Source organism: Carcharodon carcharias, chromosome 5 (genome assembly GCF_017639515.1).
Source record: "Carcharodon carcharias isolate sCarCar2 chromosome 5, sCarCar2.pri, whole genome shotgun sequence".
Lineage (NCBI taxonomy): Eukaryota > Metazoa > Chordata > Chondrichthyes > Lamniformes > Lamnidae > Carcharodon > Carcharodon carcharias.
The window spans coordinates 105,472,637-105,494,060 of NC_054471.1; the positions used below are offsets into that span (position 1 = coordinate 105,472,637).

The window sequence follows — 21,424 nt, forward strand, 5'->3', positions numbered from 1 at the left end:
AATTAGCGCAAATAATGTCACTCGTGCCATACCCCCGTTGTGCTCAAGGTGCCTTCAACTTACTTCTGCAGGTACTGCATCTTCATGCCCCCCTTGCCCCCTCGCTGTCAGCGGCGTTGGAGGCAGCCTGCTGCTGACTCTGCTATCCTGCTGGCCCTGATGACCTTGGCAGTCATCCTTTGGCCGCTGGAGCCTGAGCAGGCTCTGCATGGGAGGGTGCATCCAGCCCCATGTCTGGGCACTCCTCAGTCATCGTGCCATCATCAGATGCAGTGGCCACTGGCCGGAGAGTGGAGGAGCTGGTGCCCTGGTCCAGAGTATCCTGAGAGGAGCCCACAGATATGACAGTCAGTTCATTGGCCAGTGTGAGGTGCGTTTGCACCTCCCTGCTCACCATTGATGAACGGGCACCCAGCAGAGGGACTAGGTGCTTCATTCATCTCCCACACTGACCTGTGTGAGGGTTTGCAGGTCCAAGCACAACCCCAGGGATCCCTGAGTCTGCTCCTGAAGCTGCTTCCCCATGAGAGTCGCCACTCTCTCCATGGTGGAGGCTGTGCGCTTGGTGTTAAGGATCAATGCAGAATGCATGCTCTGCATGGACTCCTCCATGACAGAGACTGTGGCACGCAAACCCTCAGGAATCTCTGCCAGATCTCCCCGCTGGACATCCAGCACCTGCTGCCTGATAGACGACTCCAGAAGTTGGTCATCTGTCTCGGACGCAGCATGATCCTGGTCTCCAGCTGTGCGTCTGCTGTCGGCTCCCTGGAACCTCTCTGCCTCCGCCAGCTCCTCATACGAGTGTGATATGCCCTCACCACTGTGCATTACCCAGGAGCTGAAGAACTAATGCCCACTAACGTGTATCTGCGCTGGTACCTGGTTCAGAGAGACAGTGTGACGCTGGTACAGATGTGATGTCTTCCTCGGAGCTCAATGCGGGGGCCCTCAGGGTCACTGGTGGCTCCTACGGATGACGAATCTGCAGGAAGAAGGCAAAAGATCAGTACATTCGATCATCAAAGTCACTATGCATGCTAGGTGGGCTGAGGAGACAGTGGAGACCTGCTGCATGGCACCATCTGCATTGGAGCTTCAATGGGCTCTCTGGCTATAACAGTTCAGTTTCTGATGAGAGGAGCCTGTTAAGTTTCTAGTACCCACTGCACATGCATTTGTCACCTGCACTCTTATATTCATCCGAGACCCCCGCCTCACCATGACCAGAGAAGTGAACTAGCTGGTGGTATTCCAAACCCAGTGCATCGCTTTTGTGCTTCGTGAGGATGCACAGATTTGGCACTCCTCCACCCATACTGCGGTGCTCCGCAGCGTTCTGACTGCTCTCCTGACAGGGAAAAATAGAAAGCCTCATTATTGCTCCATCTCCCTGAAGGTCCTTTCCTGGTTTTCCCCAATGATGGGCATTAGGCAGGCTGTGTCTCAGTGCCACATCTCTCCCTTCAATGCACTGAGGCCAGTCGTGCTGACATCCCAGCCTTGGCAGGGCAGGCTTCAGTGCCGGTTGGCATATGCACTCTTAGACCGTTATGAGCAATGGGCACCCAACTAAAGTTCTCTGCACAGGTCCATGCCATCTCTGCACTTACCCTTTGTTATGGACAAGCCTGATCCCAGAGTGGAATTCAGCTTGATAGATCCTAACTTTTATTTGTTTGTTTAGATACATGGAGAGAGGCTACTGAACAGGGTCACAGGAGTCAGCTGATGAACTTTTACCAAAAGTATAAAGCATTTATTCAGCAAGAAAAGATGAACTATATTATAATACTCTTTTACCCACAATTATACCTTTACAGATATATACAGATTTGTAAGGATAACATAAGTTATAAAGCTATCTTATACTCTAATGTTCACAGTAAGTACCCAGTCCATATAAACCTAAGGACTCTGTGGTCAGACATGCCACATTCTGACCTCAAGTGACAGATGCCACCTAAAACCTGGTACCTTTTTGTTCTTTTGGGAAATCTGCAGTTCCCGGTGTTGAGTTTCTCTGGGGCCCTGGCTTCAACTGAATGTAAAGTTGCTATTTCTTTAGTTCCGTGTATATGGCTGTGGGAGGAACCTGCCTATCTGGCCCCCCTGTTGCTAGGCATCAGCACTATTCTTCTACTCTTGTGTGTTTACCTTTACCTTATAGCAGTTGTAAACTCCTTGTTAGAAATGCAGGCAGCCTTTTAAAGTGAAACTAAAACTTCATTTGACCTTTCTTAACACACAGATACAGAAATACAAATCAAACTTAAACTTTAAAGCTAAAACTCATTCCTAATACCCACAAATACAAATATAACATAATTAAACTATCTCTATCTCCTAATACCCTTACTGACCATATAAGATCATTGAGCCTTCTGTGGCACTTAAGCCATGTGTTGCTAACTACATTGTGCCCACTGACCTAGATGGCAAACTCTGACCAGGCCTTCTTGGTCAGCAGAGGTGGCCTTCTCTTGCCTTCCCTGGGCATTAAGATATGCCGCCTAGCTTTAACCTCCTCAACTAGCACTCCCAGGTACTCAACTCAGAAACGAGGGGGCAGAGTGCCGACCCATCTTGACCTCCCATCTTCCATGACCTCCAGCTGCTGAGGCCATTACTGCACACCACAACACTTCTTGGATAGCTTCCAAACAGCTCCCTCAGCCTTCCCCACACTCCTGGCAGCCTTCAGGGAGCTGTCTCTTCTGTTTTTCAACACCCAACTGGGTCCCCATTGGACCCAGCGCTCAACATGTTCCCACCCCTGCGCAATGGTGGTCATGTTTCACGCTGGGTGGGCCTTAACTGGCCACCCAGCATAAAATCACATTCATAGCGTGATCTCGGCCAGGAGCAAGTTTTACATCCGCTTCCAGCCGTGAAGACTTTGAGCGCAACCCCAGGGTAAAATTCAGGCCTATGTAGACAGGGAAAACTGCAATGGATTAAACTGTTTATGTAGACAGGGCAAATTACTGTGGATTAAACTGTTTATATAGACAGGGCAAACTAATTTAGATTAAACTGTTTGTGTAGACAGGGAAAACTGCTATGGATTAAACTGTTTATGCAGACAGGGCAAACTACTCTGTTCTAATCCAAAAAGCCAGTTGGTGAAGGAGGATACTGGGGCCAATAATTACTTAGTCTCATATTCACAGAGTGAACAAATTGCAAGCATTCACCTCCTAACTCATCCACACACAGTTGCAGTGTCACTTAATACTCTTTTGAGTAAACTCATAAACAGCCCCTTAATTAAAGGGCAAAGCAGTGGTTTTGTCCCTGATTGGGGTTGAACAACCAACCTTTTAGTTAATATTCAAACATACTAACTAGTTGCGCTACAGAGTCTCTTTATATATATGCAAGTGAAATGCCAATTAATGGTGCCCACCTTCATATAATTAATCACAATTGATACACAATTACCACGTGATTGATTTGAATGTTGATATAGACAGGACAAACTGAGATCAATTCAAATGCTGATGTAGACAGGACAAAGTTGCATCGATTAGAATGCTGATATAAACAGGAAAAACTATTAAGCAATCATTCACAACTGATCTCTATTTAAACAGATACATGATGAAATGCCCTTATTCCTGAAATAATAAAGACGATAGGTATTTCCCCACGGAAAGAGAAATAAACTCTATTATCAGCAACTGTTTTAATAAGACTGTTTGGTTTACAGTCATTTGGTAGTACAGAACCCGAGTATTGCTGAAAAAAGAGACATGTTGAAACTTTTTGTCTTACACTCATCAGATCACTTCACAAGAATGCTAATATAAGGGGAAATCTTTAAGTTATAATGTATGAGAAGAGAGTGCAGATTGGTTGGCAATGCCTCTAACAATCAGAGTCCACTTGCCAACCAATCAGTACTCTCTTCCCATACAGTATAAATTGTTGTTTTGCCCCTATCTCGGTAGTCTTGTACAATGTCCTGATGAGTGCAAAATGTAAAGCTTCGACATGTCTCTTTTCTTAGCAATGCCGTTTGGTTTGTTGACATGGTACAATTTAAGCTTGTTATGGACAAAGAAATAGACAAGTTGCATAAAAATGTTTTGGATTGGGGGAGAGTGGATTTTAGTAAAATAAGGCAGGATTTGGTAGGTAGGTCAGGTGTTTCTCATGTGTCGATGCAGACTCGTTGGGCCGAAGGGCCTCTTCTGCACTGTGTGATTCTGTGATAAACCCTCCACACTATTAGTGGTGTTTCATTGCTTTTATTTGCTAGAGGGTAAATTAAGGAGCAGGGAGAATATTAAATCCCATGACCAACAACACTGCACAGATGGGTAGGTTGTACATGGAGCAAAGAGACCAGGTGGCATAGTGGTAATATCACAAGAGTAGTAATCCAGTAACCCAGGCTAATTCCTTGGTGATGTGGGCTCAAATCCCACTATGGCAGCCAATGGAATTTAAATTTAATGTTTTTTAAATCTGGAATTGAATGCTAGTCTTGTTAATTGTTGTAAAAACCCATCTGGTTCACTAAGGGTAGAAAATCAGCTGTGCTTGCCTGGTCTGGCTTACGAGTGACTCCAGACCCACAACAATGTGGTTGACTCTGAACTGCCCTCTGAAATGAACTAGCAAGCCACTCAGTTCAAGGGCAGTTAGGGATGGGCAACAAATGCTGGCCTTGCCAGCGATGTCCTCATCCCTTCAAAGAAAAAAAGTTGAATGCTGATTTTTTTTCCCCTTTTTGAATGCATTATTCAAAATTTCAATTTTACAAAAAGATGACAAATGATCAACAAAATAGAAAAGGTTTCAATTTCGCTCAACTATACAAAAAACAAATCGCACAGTGCAGCTCCACCACTGCCTCCTTGTGATGCCAAGTCAATGGCACAAAGTTCATAAACAGACCTGTGGAAGTGTATAGGAGTAATCCTTGTGATCCTGGCCAAACTCCAAACACAGCGTCATTCTCAGCCCCTGCACAGCATTATTAGGCCTCTCAATTTTCTACATCTACTTCCTCATTTTCTATCTCCTTTTGAGCATCATCTTCCACCATTTTCACCTCTTCAGTGTCTTCCTCATTCTCATCTTCCCTGCTCTTGTAATGTTCCTCACTCTCAGGCTTCTTATCCTTCTTCTGTTCTGAAGCTTCTTTCCGCTCTCGCTTGAAAGTTGTAGTGCACACCAGCTTTTCAGCTTATTTTAAACTATTGTCTCATACCTTCCAATAGATCTTTCAGTGGGGTTATGAAGTGATTAAACTCCACCTTTTCCATTGCTGCAAGGACAGCAGAGGCACTCAGCATTTTCCTCTTGCTTTTCATTGCAAAGTTATTTGCACATGAGGTTGCATCAAGAATCAAGATACTTGCTGCTCGGGATATTGTGCTATGAGCTTCCTTTGAGACATTCACTCCATCTGGAAGCACTTCTTTAATAATCCTAGTAATGACTGCATTCAGCATATTCAAGTCTTCTGGTCTCTCAGCCATCTTTCTCACCTAAACCGGCCGCTCACTCGAGCGCGGCTTCCGACAATCTCTTCAACTTTCACCCCTGACATAGTCAACAGGAGATGAGTCACATATTGCCCGGGTATATATTTTAAGTGCCCATTAGAATTCCTTTCAGATGTCATCTTTACAGTGTCTCTAAGTGAAATTGCCAATTTGGTAACAATTCAGGCCAGTTTCTATGCCAAACAAGAAATTGCCCAAAGACATTTCTGAGATGCAGTTTATTTCTCAATTTATCTGTGTTGGATTTACACTTCCCTGGGACCTTATACCACCAGCTTACTTCCCTTCATCTAGAAATATTCTGTGTGAGACAGGAGAGGTGATGATATCACACACCTGTTGTGACCATTGCCAACACATATAGGGTCTGTAAGAAGCTACTCAAACGGAACAGAAATTGGAGGGAGCGTTGAGTCTCCGCAGTACCGATTTCCCGAATCATGCTCCATTGGAACTCAATTCCCCAGTAGGTGTAAAGGATCAATGAATTACTCGATAACCTTGCATAATTATTGCATAGATAGTCACACATCCTGATAGTCTCAGGCTTTTGAAATATTATTTGAGTTGCTCAGGCCTTTCAGTTTATGAAGTGTTTTGTTGTATTGAATGTCACTGTCTGAACATCATAATTGGCTTTTCATTGAATTACATTAAAAGATGTGATGTTGGACAAGCAATGCCTAACATTAAATAAATTACTACATCACCAGTAACAAATGTGCATATTTTAAGGGATTAAAAAAAACACAGAAAAAGTGGTCCAACCGTGGCTAACCAGATGATTTAAAGATAGCATTAGATCAAAGGAATGGACTTACAATGTTGTCAAAAAACCTGATGATTTCAGAATTCAGGAAAAGAGGAACAGAAATTGATGAGGAAAGAGGAGAGAGAATACAAGAACAGACTAGCAAGGGATATAAAAACAGATTCTAACATTTCTATAGGCATGTATAGTGGAAGAGATTAATGAAAGTAAGCTTGGGCCCATTGGAAATAGAGACAGGAGAAAGTATAAGCGAGATTAAGCAGTAAGACCAGCAGTGATCCAAGAGTACAGTGAGACCAGTAGCAATCTGAGAACATGCTGACAACACATTAAGATCAGCAGTGAATTGAGAACACAATGAGAGCAGCAGTGGTGACTCGAGAACACAGTGAGAACAGCAGGGGTGACTTGAGAACACACTGAGAGCAGCAGCGACTCTAGAACACAGTGAGAGCAGCAGCAGTGACTCAAGAACACAGGGAGAGCAGCAGCAGTGACTTGAGAACACAATGAGAGCAGCAGTGACTCTAGAACACAGTGAGAGCAGCAGCGATGACTCAAGAACACAGTGAGAACAGCAGCAGTGACTTGAGAATGCCACAAGAGCAGCAGTGGTGACTCGAGAACATAGCGAGAGCAGCAGCAGTAACTCGAGAACACAGTGAGAGCAGCAGTGGTGACTTGAGAACGTCGCGAGAGCAGCAGCAGTAACTCGAGAACACAGTGAGAGCAGCAGAGGTAACTCGAGAATACAACAAGAGCAGCAGTGGTGACAAGAATACAGTGAGAGCAGCAGCTTTGACTTGAGAACACAGCAACAGCAGCAGCAATGACTCAAGAACACAGTGAGGGCAGCAGCGGTGACTTGAGAACATTGCGACAGCAGCAGAGGTGACACAAGAACACAGTGAGAGCAGCAGCGATGACTCGATAACACAGCGAGAGCAGCAACGGTGACTTGGGAACACAGTGAGAGCATCAGCGGTGACTCAAGAACACAGGGAGAGCGGCAACGGTGACGCGAGAACACAGTGAGAGCAGCAGCGGTGACTCGAGAATGCCACGAGAGCAGCAGTGGTGACTCGAGAACATAGCAAGAGCAGTAGCAGTAACTCGAGAACACAGTGAGAGCAGCAGCGGTGACCCAAGAACACAGCGAGAGCGGCAATGTTGACTCGAGAACACGGCGAGAGCAGCAGCGGTGATGTGAGAACACAGTGTGAGCAGCAGCGGTGACTCGAGAACATTGGGAGAGCAGCAGTGTTGACTCCAGAACACAGGGAGAGCAGCAGCAGTGACTCGAGAACACAGTGAGAGCACCAGTGGTGACTCGAGAACACAGTGAGAGCAGCAGCAGTGACTCGATAACGCCGTGAGAGCAGCAGCGGTGACTCGAGAACATGGCAGGATCGGCAGCAGTAACTCGAGAACACGGTGAGAGCAACAGCAGTAACTCGAGAACATAGTGAGAGCAGCAGAGGTGACTCGAGAATACAACAAGAGCAGCAGTGGTGACAAGAATACAGAGATAGCAGCAGCTTTGATTTGAGAACACCGCAACAGCAGCAGCAATGACTCAAGAACACAGTGAGGGCAGCAGCGCTGACTCGAGAACACAGCAAGAGCAGCAGCGGTGACTTGAGAACATAGCATTAGCAGCAGAGGTGACACAAGAACACAGCGAGAGCAGCTGCGGTGACTCGAGTACACAGCGAGAGCAGCAGCAGTGACTTGAACACAGTGAGAGCGGCAACAGTGACTCGAGAACACACCGAGAGCAGCAGCGGTGACACGAGAACACCGTGAGCAGCAGCGGTGACTCGAGAACACAGGGAGAGCAGCAACCTTGACTCCAGAACACAGGGAGAGCAGCAGCAGTGACTCCAGAACACGGAGAGCAGCGGTGGCCCTCCGACTCATTCCTGAACAGACCCAACCCAAGCAGCCCCCACCAACTGACTACCTACCCAACCCGACCTGACTAGCCCCTGACCTGACAACACCTCCTGACCTGACCTCACTACTCCCTATGCTCCTACCCATCTGCCACCTTACCATCCTACCCACCAGCCACCCAACTCACCTACCACCCTACCCACTTACCCGCTCACCTCATCCACCTACCCACCCCACCACCCTGCTCATTCACTCATTCGTCCACTCACCCATTCACTAACATTCATATGGATATTTAAACTTATATTAGGGCAGCTAGTGCCATAAAAATGGAACGTGGCTTGTCTTCCCCTTATGCCTGAAGCTCTTTGCGGGTATGTATGCTCCACATTTCTGAAGGAGCCGGGCTCGGAGGGTCTGGCCAGAAATGCGGAGCAGAGTCAGGGCTCAGAAAAGTAGGGGCAGGGCAGCAATCGAAGCGATGATTGTCGCTTCACGGGAGATCCTGGCCTTTGTTTTCCCGCATTGAAACTCCCGCGCTTTTTGCTTGGAGGGATTTCAAAGGATAAAGAACAAGATAAGAATGAATATGAGGAGAAGAAAAGAGTTGACGTTTCGAGTCCTCATGACCCTTCGACAGAATCTGTCGAAGGGTCATGAGGACTCGAAACGTCAACTCTTTTCTTCTCCGCCGATGCTGCCAGACCTGCTGAGTTTTTCCAGGTAATTCTGTTTTTGTTTTGGATTTCCAGCATCCGCAGTTTTTTTGTTTTTATATTTATAAGAATGAATATGCTCAGTGAGGATCATATTGAATTTGACTGGTAGCTCACTCAAACAGCAGTTTTTTTTTTTACCCTCTGCTTGAAATATTTATATGAGTTCCAAATGCAGTTGTCTTTTCTCCTTGCCCAGTTGGTAATATCATCAGTTAGCTGAACGGATGTCAAAACCGATTTAAATATTCTTGCTCTTTTTAAGGCAAATTCCGAGAAGAATTCAAAACCGCGTTCGCTTGCTTTTTCCGGGTGGACCGTCAGAATGATGAGCGACTAAGCAGATGCCGAACGAGCACCGATAGCCGCAAGTCTTTGACCACACAAATCTGCCACTTTGATAATGTTTACAAAACTTCAGAGCAGGTAGCGCTTACAAATGTAACAACATCACAGACCTTACTGTGAACTTACTGTGATCAGCATCCAGTGGCAGTGACAATATTTGCAGCATTCATCTCAGCATTGGGTTGGCCTGACCTTTATTGTTTACTTTAAACTGTTGTTTCTTGAATACCATTTTAAACTTCAAAGAGTGAAGATAATTTGTGTTGCAGTAGGTGACTATTTTGGACTCGTAAATGGAATCACTAAAATGCCACTTCACCCACAGAGAATGACATTTCTTCATTGTATTTTTGTATTATACTATGTTTGCAAACACCCCAGCTCCAACCTCCCTTTCCTCGCCAAAGTCCTTGAAGGTGCTGTTGCCTCCCAAACCGGTATTCACCTTTTCAGAAACTCCTTGCTTTGAGTACCCTCAATCAAGGTTCTACCCCCGTCATAGCACTGAAACAGCTCTTACCAAAGTCACAAGTGACATCCTCTGTGCCTGTGAGAAAGATATCTATCCCTCCTCATCCTTCTCAATCTGTCTGCAGCCTTTAATGTAGTTGACCACACCACCCTCCTACAATGCCCTCCACTGTCGTTCCGCTGGGTGGGACTGCTCTCATGTGGTTCCATCCTTATCCATCTTATTGTAGTTGGAGAATCACTCGTAATGGCTTCTCCTTCTGCTCCTGCACCATTACCTCTGGTGTCCCTCAAGGATTTATCCTTGGCCCCCTCCTATTTCTTATCTACATTTTAGCCCTTGAAGCCTCATCATCTAAAAGCTGACAATTTGCAACTCAGAATGACAGAATCTCAATTGTTACAGTGCAGAAGGAAGCCATTCAGCCCACTGTGTCTGCACCAGCCTGCCAAATGAGCAATTAACTTAGTGCTTTTCTCCCACCTTCTCCTTGTAATCCTGCACATTCTCCTTTTCTTCAGATAACAGTCTAATTCCTTTCTGAATGCTTCAATTGAACTCGCCTCCCCCACACCCTCAGACAATGCATTCCAAATCCTATCCGCTCGCTGTATGAAGAAGTTTTTTTCTCATATCACTTTTGCTTCTTTTGCCAATTATTTTAAATCTGATCCCTCTTGTTCTCAATCCTTTCATGAGTGGAATAGTTCCTCCCTATCTACTCTCTCCAGGCCTCTCATGATTTTGAATACCTTTATCAAGTCTTCTCTCAACCTTCTTTTCTTCAAGGGAAATAGTTCTAACTTCTCCAAAGTATCTTCTAACTGAAGTTCTTCATCCCAGGGACCATTCTTGTGAATATTTTCTGTTGCTCCCAGAACTGGACACAATACTCCAGTTGAGGACGAACTAGTGTATGATACAAGTTCAGCATGACCTCCTTGCTTTTGTACTTAATGCCCCTATTAATCAAGCCTAGGATACTGCATACTTTATTAACCACCCTCTAAACCTGTCCTGCCACTTTCAATGACTTATGTACAAATAAACCCAGGTCCTCTGCTCCTGCACCCGCTTTAGAGTTGTACCCCCTATTTTATATTGTCTCTCTATGTTCTTCCTACCAAAATGAACTATTACACATTTCTCCACATTGAGTTTCATCTGCCACCTGTCAACCGTTCCCACCATGACTATGTCCTTTTGAAGTTGTACAATATCCTCCTCACAATGTTTGTAAGTTTTGTATCATTAGCAAACTTTGAAATTGTGCCCTGTATACCAAGGTCTATGTCATTCATACGTATCAGGAAAAGCAAGGCTCCCAACATTGACCCCTGGAGAACTCCACTACAAACCTTCCTCTAAGCTGAAAAAAACATCAGTTAACTACTACATTCAGTTTCCTGTCACTCAGCCAATTTCGTAACCATGTTACTACTGTCCCTTTTATTCCATGAGCTGTAACTTTGCTCACAAGTCTGTTGTGTGGCATTGTATCAAATGCCTTTTGGAAGTCCATGTACGTCACATCAACAGCATTGCCCTCTTCAACTCTCTCTGTTACCTCTTCAAAAAACTTCAACAAATTGGTTAAACATAATTTCCCTTAAGAAACCCATGCTGGCTTTCCTTTATTAATCTGCATATATCCTTGTGACTATTAATTTTGTCCTGAATTATTGTTTCGAGTTCTACCTCTCTACCTCACCTTCATCTCTCATGATCTGCACCCCACACACACTCCCCCACCCACACTCTATACTGTCAGACTGCTTGTCCGACATGCAGCACCAGATGAACAGAAACTTCCTCCAACTAAATATTGGTGTGACACAAGCTATTGTCTTTGCTCCCTGTCACAAACTCTGTTCCATTAGCACCAAATCCATCCTTCTCACTAACAAATGTCTGAGGCCAAATGAGTCTGTTTTCAACCTTGATGTCATATCTTCCCACAGGGTGAGTTTCCATCATACATCCTCACTATCACTAAGGCCACCTATTTCCACCTCAGTAACAATGCTCGACTGTATGCCTGCCTCAGCTTCTCATCTGCTGAAACCTTCATGCTCTAAACTTGACTATTCCAATGCATTTCTTACAGCCTCCTTAGTTTAATACTCCACAACTTCAAGTTATTCAAAACTCTGCTATCCGGATCCTAACTCACACCAAGTTCAACACACCCATCTCCCCTGTGCTTGTGACCTACATCGGCTCCTGATTAAGCGACGCCTTGATTTTAAAATGCTGGACCTTGCTTTCACAGCATCCTCCATAGCATTAAAGACACACGTTATTGTTGTAAACTATACAGTACAAAAGGAGGTCACTTGACCCATTGTGCCAATGCTGCCAGTTTGAAAGAACTAACCAACTAGTCCCACTCCTCTTCACTTTCTCTGTACCCGCGCAAATTCCTCCTTTTCAACCCATTTCTGCAAGTTACTGCCGAATCTGCTTCCACCGTTCTGAGTTCTCATCTAGATGCTGTCCCTCGGAACATCATCAAAAAACGTCTGTTTCCACATATATGTTGACAACACCCAACTCCACCTAACCTTCATCTCACTTGACACAGTCCACTCTCTCTCGACTGCTTGTCCAACACGTCCTCTTTCCCTTTCAGACAGTGCACTCTGGCCTACTGTCTGAAAGCATTTCTTATTACCCTCCCATTCATAGTATCATTTTAGTAAATCTCCAAGTAATCTCCAAGCCATTGACATTCTTCCTGAATTGCAATATTAATAATTGGACACGCTACTCTGGCTGTGGCCTAACCAGTGATGTTTAAAGATGTAGAATAGTTTCCTTGCTTTGTTACGCTAGGCCTCTACTTATAATGCCGAGGATCTCATATACATTTCATACCAGCCTTATCGACTTGTCATGCCACATTCAAAGATTTGTGTATATAAACCTCAGGGGCCTCTGCTCCTGCACCATTTTTAAAATTGTATCTTTTAGTTTATATTGCCTCCTCCCACACTTCCTTCCAGTTTGTCTAATTTCACACATCTCTGCATTAAATTTTATTTGCCATGGTGTCTGCCCATTTCATCAATCTATGGGTGTCCTCCTAAAGTTTACTATCCTTCTCATTGTTTACTGTATTTCCAAGTTTTGTTTCATCTGCAGACTTTGAAATTGTGCCCATAATGAAGTCCAGGTGATTGATCAGTGTTCCTAATACTGACCCTTTTGGAACACCAGGTGATAACTTCCTCCAGTCTGAAAAAACAACCATTCACCACTACTCTCTTGATAAGATCATAAAAAATAGAAGCAGTAGCAGGCCATTCGGCCCATCAAACCTAACCCACCATTCAAACAGATCATGGCTGAGGTGATTGTGGCCTCAACTCCGCTTTCCTGCCTGCTCCCCCACAACCCTTAACACGCTTGATGATCAAAAGAATCTGCCTAACTCAGCCTTGCTTTCTGTTCCTTAGCCAATTCAGTGTCCTCGCTGCCAATGCCCCATATCCTATGGGCCCCTAATTTGATAATCCTATTGTGTGGTACTTTACCAAAACCTTTTGAAAGCCCATATGCACAACTGCATCAACTGCACGACCTTTGGCGTGCTCCTTTGTTTCATCGAATTCATTGAACTCAATTATATTTGTCAAATAAAATTTGCTTTAAACAAACCTGTGTTGACTGTCATTTATGAATTGATTAATTATGTGTTGGCCTGTGGTTCCCAGCAGTTACCCCACCATTAGTATTAGGCTGAATGCCTATAGTTACAGGTTTAACTTTCTCCCACTTTTGAACATGGGTGTAACATTTGAAAACCTTCCTTCTAGCACCATCCTTCAGGTCTGGATGGTTGGAAATGTTATTGTTGGAGGTGGGGAAGGAGTGGTTGGGGGATGGGGTGTGGGGGGAATGAGGTTGGGAAAGAAATGTCGGTTTCTGGTGAAGAATGAAGTGGTTGAAAAATTGTTTGGATGTAGAGAGGTTATAGGAAAATGAAAGGGGGAGGAGGGAGGATGCTCCTGAAAGTTGGTAGAGTTTATTTGGAAGGAAAGTTTGAAGGAGGTCAAGAGGGTAGTGAATTGAGAGGAAAGGTAAAGGGAGCTGAGAATAGAGGATGTGGAGTTGCTCAATGCAGACAAACTCAGCAAGAAGCCTAACTGAATGCTGAAAATGTGAATTAACACGAGCAATGCTAAGAATGCACACCATCTGAAAAATAAAATAGATTCATATTTCAGGTGGGACAAACGTTCCCTCTGCACAAAAGTTGCCAGACACGCTGAGTATTTCCAGCAATTTTTGTTACTATTTCAGATTTCCAGCATCTGCAGTATTTTGCTCCTGAAATGGCCTATTTTCTCATGAATGGGCTATATTCTTTGAAGGGGTGGGGAAAGAACTGTACTGGCCTGTGTGTGTAGGAGAATCATGAGCTTATTCTTTTTGAGTCCATGTTTGATGTTCTTCCTCCAATGCGAAAGGGCTTTCAGTCAGCCCCTGTTCATCAGTGCGTCACAAGGAGCACCAGAGGGCACTCTTTACCATCTTAAAGTCTTGAACACACATCACAGATTTGCTTCATTAAAAGGCATTGTTCTGAATGGTATGAAATTATGATAAACATTCTATTGACCATATAATTTTAACGCCAAGTCTGATAAACACAAGTATTAAAAGCTAATTAGCACAAAATATGGAAACGAAGCATTCAGATAGTGAAAGGGGAACAGGGTCCTTGATTTATTGGAGGAATGTTATTAAACACTAGGGCGAGGAATTTTCTCAGGACTTTACAATTCTGCTACGGTAATTTTGATAGGAACTCTATTTACTGGTGACAAGAGGCCCTCTGCTCAAACTACAGCAGCAAAGCAGAAGAAGACCTGAAACTTCTTTGTTCATTTACATTCCTATCGGTGTCCTAGACACCGAGCAGACATGGCCGGAATAAAGTGCAGAAAGGAAAATTGAATTAATGCTGTTGCTCCTCAGAGCAGAGGAAAGATGAAGTTAATTGTAGTGCCCGTACCATCAGAATTACACAGGCTGCAATTTGCAATGGTGCTTGAGAAGAAATTAAAGAATGAATTTGCATTTTATATCGTATCGTTTGCGTCCGTGGGATATCTCAAAACACCTCACAGACAATGAATTATTAGCTGCTGTGGTGATACAGAGAAAGGCAATGGCCTACTTGCACACTGCAAGGCTCCAAACAGCAATGTGATAAATGACCAATGCATCTGTTTTTGTTTGTGTTGATTGAATGATAAATGTTATCCAGAACATTGGGAGAGTTCCCTGCTCTTCTTTGAATAGAGCCATGGAATTTACCACCTCTTCTAACTGAGAGAGCAGATCAAGCCTCACTTTAATGTCTCATCTGACACTCTGGTGCTCTCTCGGACTGACATATAAGTGAGGCATAAGAGTCAATCTAGCTTATGTTGCTCCTCTCTACAGTGGGGCTTAAACCCATGACTTTCTGAAACTATTCACTGTATGATTAAAAACAATAGGTGCACATATCTAATTGAGCAATAGTGACACATCAGCGTAATTAAGACGTACCAATGTAAAAATGGCACAGAGGCAGAACTATCAGAACTATGTTGTCGCAGCCACCATGTTTGAGTCAGTGCCAGATAAAATGAATCCAGAAAATAAGAAACATTTGACTATCTATGTTTTCATTTCTCTTCATCACCCTCGACCCTGTTGTGGGGGAACAGGAGAGCACACAATATTTGTGCTAGCAGCATTTCTAAGTTTTGAGGTCTCAGCTGTCCCTTTGTAGGTGGAGAATTTTAGTGTGGTCTTGCACAAGCGTTAAGCTGCTTCTTTCCTGACCAGTAAACCCATTTATATGGCACAAAAATTATCCAACAAATGATGTTATTAATATGAAGTCACTCCCAACTCACTGTCCCCTGCCCACGGCACTCTCTCACACCTGTCACACCTGTCCTTATACCACTTTCTCCACCCCTCTCCTCTCATCCAAGACCCCAAACATTCCTTCCAGGTGAAGCATTGATTTAAGTGTACATCTTTCAATTTAGTATACTGTATTCATTGCTTTTAACTTGGTTTCCTCTACACTGGGGAGATCAAACGCAGACTGGGTAGCCTCTTTGGGGAACACCTCCACTCAGTCCACAAACATGGCCCTGAGCTTCAGGTTGCCTGTCATTGTAATTCTCCACCTTGCTCTCACCCTGACATCTCTGCCCTCGGCCTGCTGCATTGTTGCAGTGAAGCTCAACAGAAGCTTGAGGAACAGTACCTCATTTTTCAATGAGGGGCTTTACAGCCTCTAAACTCAACACTGAGTTCAACAATTTCAGGCTGTAAAGTCTGTCCCCAATTTTGTTTCTATTTCCTTTTGCATGTGCCAGTCTAAATCTTGTTTTTCATACCTTTACTTTCAGACACAGCTGTTCATTATTCTGCCATTCAAACCTAATCTTGACAAATCCCTTTTTTGTTTTTCTACAGCCTAGGACAGTTCCAGGACATCACTGCAGGAGTTCCTCAGGGTAGTGTCCTAGGCCCAATCATCTTCAGCTGCTTCATCAATGACCTTCCCTCCATTATAAGGTCAGAAGTGATGATGTTCACTGATGGTTTTGCATTGTTCAGCACCAATCGCGACTCCTCAGATACTGAAGCAGTCCATGTCCTTATGTTGCAAGACCTGGACAATATCCAGGCTTGGGCTGGTAAGTGGCAAGTTACATGTATGCCACACATGTGCTGGGTGATGACCATCTCCAACAAGAAAGAATCCAACAACCTCCTCTTAACATTTAATGGCATTACCATCACTGAATACCCCACTATCAATACCCTGGGGGTTACCATTGACCATAAATTGAACTGGACCAACTCCCCCACCAAACAGCACTGTGGGTGTACCTATACCTTGTGGACTGAAGCAGTTCAAGAAGGCAGCTCGCTGTCACCTTCTCAAGGGTAATTAGGGATGGACAAACTCCCTCCACCACCAACACACGGTAGCAGCAGTGTGTGCCATCTACAAGATGCCAGGCAGGAATTCATCATTGCTCCTTTGACAGCATTTTCCAAACCCACAACCTCAGCCACCTAGCAGGACAAGGGCAGCAGTCACATGGGAACACCACCACCTGGAAGTTCCCCTCCAAACCATTCACCATCCTGACTTAGAAATATATCACCGTTCCTTCACTGTCGTTGTGTCAAAACCCTGGAACTCCCTCTCTAACAGCACTGTGGGTGTACCTACACCACAGGGACTGCAGCGGTTCAAGAAGGCAGCCACCATCACCTTCTCAAGGGCAATTAAGGATGGACAATAAATAAAAACAAAAAAACTGCGGATGCTGGAAATCCAAAACAAAAACAGAATTACCTGGAAAAACTCAGCAGGTCTGGCAGCATCGGCGGAGAAGAAAAGAGTTGACGTTTCGAGTCCTCATGACCCTTCGACAGAACTTGCGTTCGAGTCCAAGAAAGAGTTGAAATATAAGCTGGTTTAAGGTGTGTGTGTGGGGGGCGGAGAGTTAGAGAGACAAAGAGGTGGAGGGGGGGGTGGTGTGGTTGTAGGGACAAACAAGCAGTGATAGAAGCAGATCATCAAAAGATGTCAACGACAATAGTACAATAGAACACATAGGTGTTAAAATTAAAGTTGGTGACACCTGCGGTCTGTCCGCAAGAATGACCCAAACCTCCCTGTCGCTTGCCATTTTAACACTTCACCCTGCTCCCTTGCCCACGTGTCTGTCCTTGGCTTGCTGCATTGTTCCAGTGAAGCCCAACGCAAACTGGAGGAACAACACCTCATCTTCCGACTAGGGACTTTACAGCCTTCCGGACTGAATATTGAATTCAACAACTTTAGGTCGTAAGCTCCCTCCCCCATCCCCACCCCCTTCCCTTTTTTTTCCAATAAATTATAAAGATTTTCCTTTTCCCACCTATTTCCATTATATAAAAAAAAACCCCCACTAGAGCTATACCTTGAGTGCCCTACCATCCATTCTTAATTAGCACATTCGTTTAGATAATATCACCAACTTTAATTTTAACACCTATGTGTTCTATTGTACTATTGTCGTTGACATCTTTTGATGATCTGCTTCTATCACTGCTTGTTTGTCCCTACAACCACACCCCCCCCCCCACCTCTTTGTCTCTCTATCTCTCCGCCCCCCACACACACACCTTAAACCAGCTTATATTTCAACTCTTTCTTGGACTCGAACGCAAGTTCTGTCGAAGGGTCATGAGGACTCGAAACGTCAACTCTTTTCTTCTCCGCCGATGCTGCCAGACCTGCTGAGTTTTTCCAGGCAATTCTGTTTTTGTTATGGACAATAAATGCTGGACTAGCCAATGATGCTCATATTCTGTAAAAGAATAAAAATAAACAATTACCACTTCCTTTGTCTTTTGTATGCTGAAATATTTTGTCATTACATCTCTCCTTCGCCCTACCCTTTGCTTTTATTCATCCTCCCCCCACTCGACATTTCACTTGCACAAAATTCCTACCTTCCTTAAGTTCTGAAGGAGGATCCTGACCTGAAATGTTAACTCTGTTTCGCTCTCTACAGATATTACCTGACTATTTTTTGTTTTTATTTTAGATTTCCAGCATCTTGCTTTTGTTAATTAGTTAAATTTTCCATCAGCCTTGTGGAGATTTGAACTCAAGTCACCAGATCATTAGCAATGGTCTCTGGATTACTAGCCCAGTAACATAACCACTATGCTACTGTACACCTGAGAACAGGAGAGTTGTGTACAGTTCTGGTCACTATATTATAGAAAGGACATCATTGTACTAGAAAAAAAACACAAAAAGGACGAGTGAGCTGGTACCTCAGATCAGACACCTGAGACTACAGAAGCTGAATATATTACACCAGAGAAGACTGTGAGGAGGTCTTGATGAGGTTTTGAAGATCTTTGTGATAGCAGGTTGAATCCTGAGAAGTTGAGACTTGCAAATTAGAATCATAAAATTGTTCCAGCACAGAAGAAAGCCATTTGGCCCATTAAGTCCAAACTAGCTCTCAATTGCAGAGATTATGAAGCTCAGAAGGAGGATAGATAGACATAGCATTTATAACCCTTTCACACAGAGGGAAAATTCTTGAGAGATATAGGCGCTGGCCCTATGGACCAAAATGGTAAATTGTGGTCCCATACACTCCGCTATATAATTAGCACCCCATAAGTCAGTGACTGTCCTTTCCAGTGATCTTAGGTTAGAGTTCAGCCCAGGCTGGTGGGATTAAAGTTTCTTTGCTCTATAGGATGCTGGGCAATCTCAGTGCAATTCCCAGTGGGCTCAAGTTTGGGTTCTGAAATTGCTCATGAATTGGGAGGACACTAACATTGTCACTCAGAGTCCTTCGTAAGGATGGGAAACACCAGAGTTTGTGTTATCTGTAGTGACGCATTATGGTCACAGACCTTATCCATGTGGTTTGGAATCAGATGCAATGATTAATGTGGAATCCGCTGATGGGAAGACAATGTGTTGTTGAGAACAAACTACATTGTTACTGAACTGTAAGCATCCTTGTCTACACTGAAATAAAATAAATTGCTAAATAGTAGAAGAGCCTGTCTCATTTAATTTGTAGTTTTTATATTCATACCAAATTTCCATCATTTGTTTTTTGTTGTTAATTTGATGGGAATGATCCTATCAATAGGACAGTTTCATCTTGCTCAGCGTGTCAATAAACTGTAGTTCAGGAATGCTGATGATAGCTAGATTTACCCAACTCTGCATCTCCTGTGACATTCAGTGTAAAGGAAAGTATTCCCTTATTTGGTAGTCAGTCTAATCCAGGCCTGCCGGAACCAGACAGACTTATTAGCATACTTTTACAACATACATTGAAGGGAAACTTCCTGCTGAAAAAAGTTAATCGTGAGGGATCTTCAGCAATGAAAGAAAAGCAAATGGCCTAATAGATTTACCTTTCATAAATGAGAAAAGCTATAGTTTAGTGTCATAATACAGAGAACTAAAAGCATATAAAGAACATTTCAAAGAGATTAGCTTTAATGAGCTGCTTAATCTGTTTTATAGAGGAAGCTCATTTATAGGCTTGTGGGGATGCATTCCAAGAGATAACTATTATACCCTAATGAAGACTTTGGAAATGTGTTTTTCATTAAGGCAGTTTGAGATTCAAAGTATCTAGTTTCTCATCAATTTTTTCATGCCATATCCACCCCCAAACACTAACAGAGAGATGTTTGGTCTCTGTTTGGTATATTCTTCACTGGGTGTAACTGAGTGAGGGATTAAATCTGCTCCACAGTACTCCACAGCGCTAGGGTGGTGTTCCAGTGCTGTAGTCGTTACCACACTGCCCTCTATTGAGAGGTTGACTTAGAAAAACTTTGTAAATTTCTTTAATTTAGGGTAATTTGAACATATTAATAACCTGTGAGCCTACGAAAATGTATATTGAATAGAAAGTGATATGGAAACAGTTGTCCTTATATGTGGAATTCTGCATTTAGCAGGAAGTGCAGTGAATTAAGGAAAACAAATGTCTCCCCATTTACCAACAATTTGAACTATGTTCCTCAGCACTGCCTGAAGCCTCACCAGCCCTTTGACAATGTGATTTCAATGTAGAACGAAATTCACAAGAAGCCCCAAAAACAAACTCCTTGAGAGGGACTGGATAGTAGATATCTGCGAAGCTCATGGGCAACTCTAACCTGCATGACACAAATTACAGCAGATGTGAATACTTAATACACAAATGGGAAACTAAAAACACTACTCATTGACAAAGATCAAGGAGGCATCATAATGATACACTCCACTACTCCTGAATTTATTGAACTAACTACTTGAATGTAAAATTATAGTTGCTCTATATTTGCATCAAGGATAAGGAAGAGAGACAGGACTCTGAATACGTGGAATGATACTTCAGAAACGATCGTTTTCACTAAGATCAGGAGCAATACTATTTAAGTGATGGCAATTCCCTTTTATTTTCTTTAAAGATAGTTATGTGCTTCCCTTTCAAAAGCTACTGTTATGACCGGGTGGGGAGGAATAAGCTGGTTCCCCTCTTTTCCTCCTCAGCTGGTTGCAACAAAGATTTGTTTAAAATTCTTTCCCTGTGAATACTTTTTCCCAATCCAAACGTGGTTACTTTTTATAAGGAGCCAATTTAACCAGGCCTTCTTGAGTCAAAGAAAGATTAAGTTTATTAGTTACTAAAAACCTGAGGAAGAATAATAAAATGATGCCCTACACACACACACCCACACACACATGCACACACAGCCACACACAGACACACACACAGATACACACACACACACGCATGCACACACACACATGCACAGACAGACGCACACACACATACAGATCAGGAATGAGAAGTTAAGGGTGGAATCGCCATTGTTCTTATTTCACATGGTGGGCCCCTAACATCTCCATGTATGCCCTTTGCAAGAGGGCTAGGGTGAGAGTTATCCCTCCAGCAAGTTGTTTCCTGGACTGACCTATTTCCTGCTCTTGCTCCTGCAAGCTACTACTGGGCGAATTTCCCCATGCAGACCCCTCTATCCTACCCTCTGAATGACATACAGCACTAAACTTAGGTTGTTGCACATTGCGTGACACTCCTTGCCTTCTTCTTTCCTCAGCTTCTGTTCCCTGAAGACGTTGTGTTGC

At 43.7% G+C, this 21,424-nt stretch overlaps 2 protein-coding genes across 2 annotated transcripts in view; one reads left to right on the forward strand and one right to left on the reverse strand.

Annotated features, from left to right (window-relative positions):
• Window positions 1-9,371, forward strand: part of hcrtr2 (hypocretin (orexin) receptor 2) — a 188,256-nt gene extending 178,885 nt beyond the window's left edge. Inside the window, exon 9 of the mRNA XM_041187368.1 lies at window positions 9,169-9,371. Coding sequence (XP_041043302.1) covers window positions 9,169-9,371 — 203 coding nt within the window. The remainder of the gene's footprint in view (window positions 1-9,168) is intronic.
• On the reverse strand, window positions 4,997-5,492 carry LOC121278220 (DNA polymerase epsilon subunit 3-like). The gene is made up of 2 exons (XM_041188436.1): window positions 5,212-5,492; window positions 4,997-5,171 (listed from the first exon to the last, which is right to left on the reverse strand). Exons 1-2 carry the CDS (start codon window positions 5,490-5,492, stop codon window positions 4,997-4,999), a joined length of 456 nt encoding a protein of 151 aa, XP_041044370.1.
• Window positions 9,372-21,424: the final 12,053 nt, after the last annotated feature.

What these genes read in the sequence shown, in the direction of transcription:
- LOC121278220 (XM_041188436.1), bottom strand. Translation starts at nt 5,492, where the DNA reads ATGGCTGAGAGACCAGAAGACTTGAATATGCTGAATGCAGTCATTACT. An exon ending in CTATTGGAAGGTATGAGACA is followed by an intron (nt 5,172 to 5,211) that starts ATAGTTTAAAAT and finishes GTGCACTACAAC; the next exon opens with TTTCAAGCGAGAGCGGAAAG.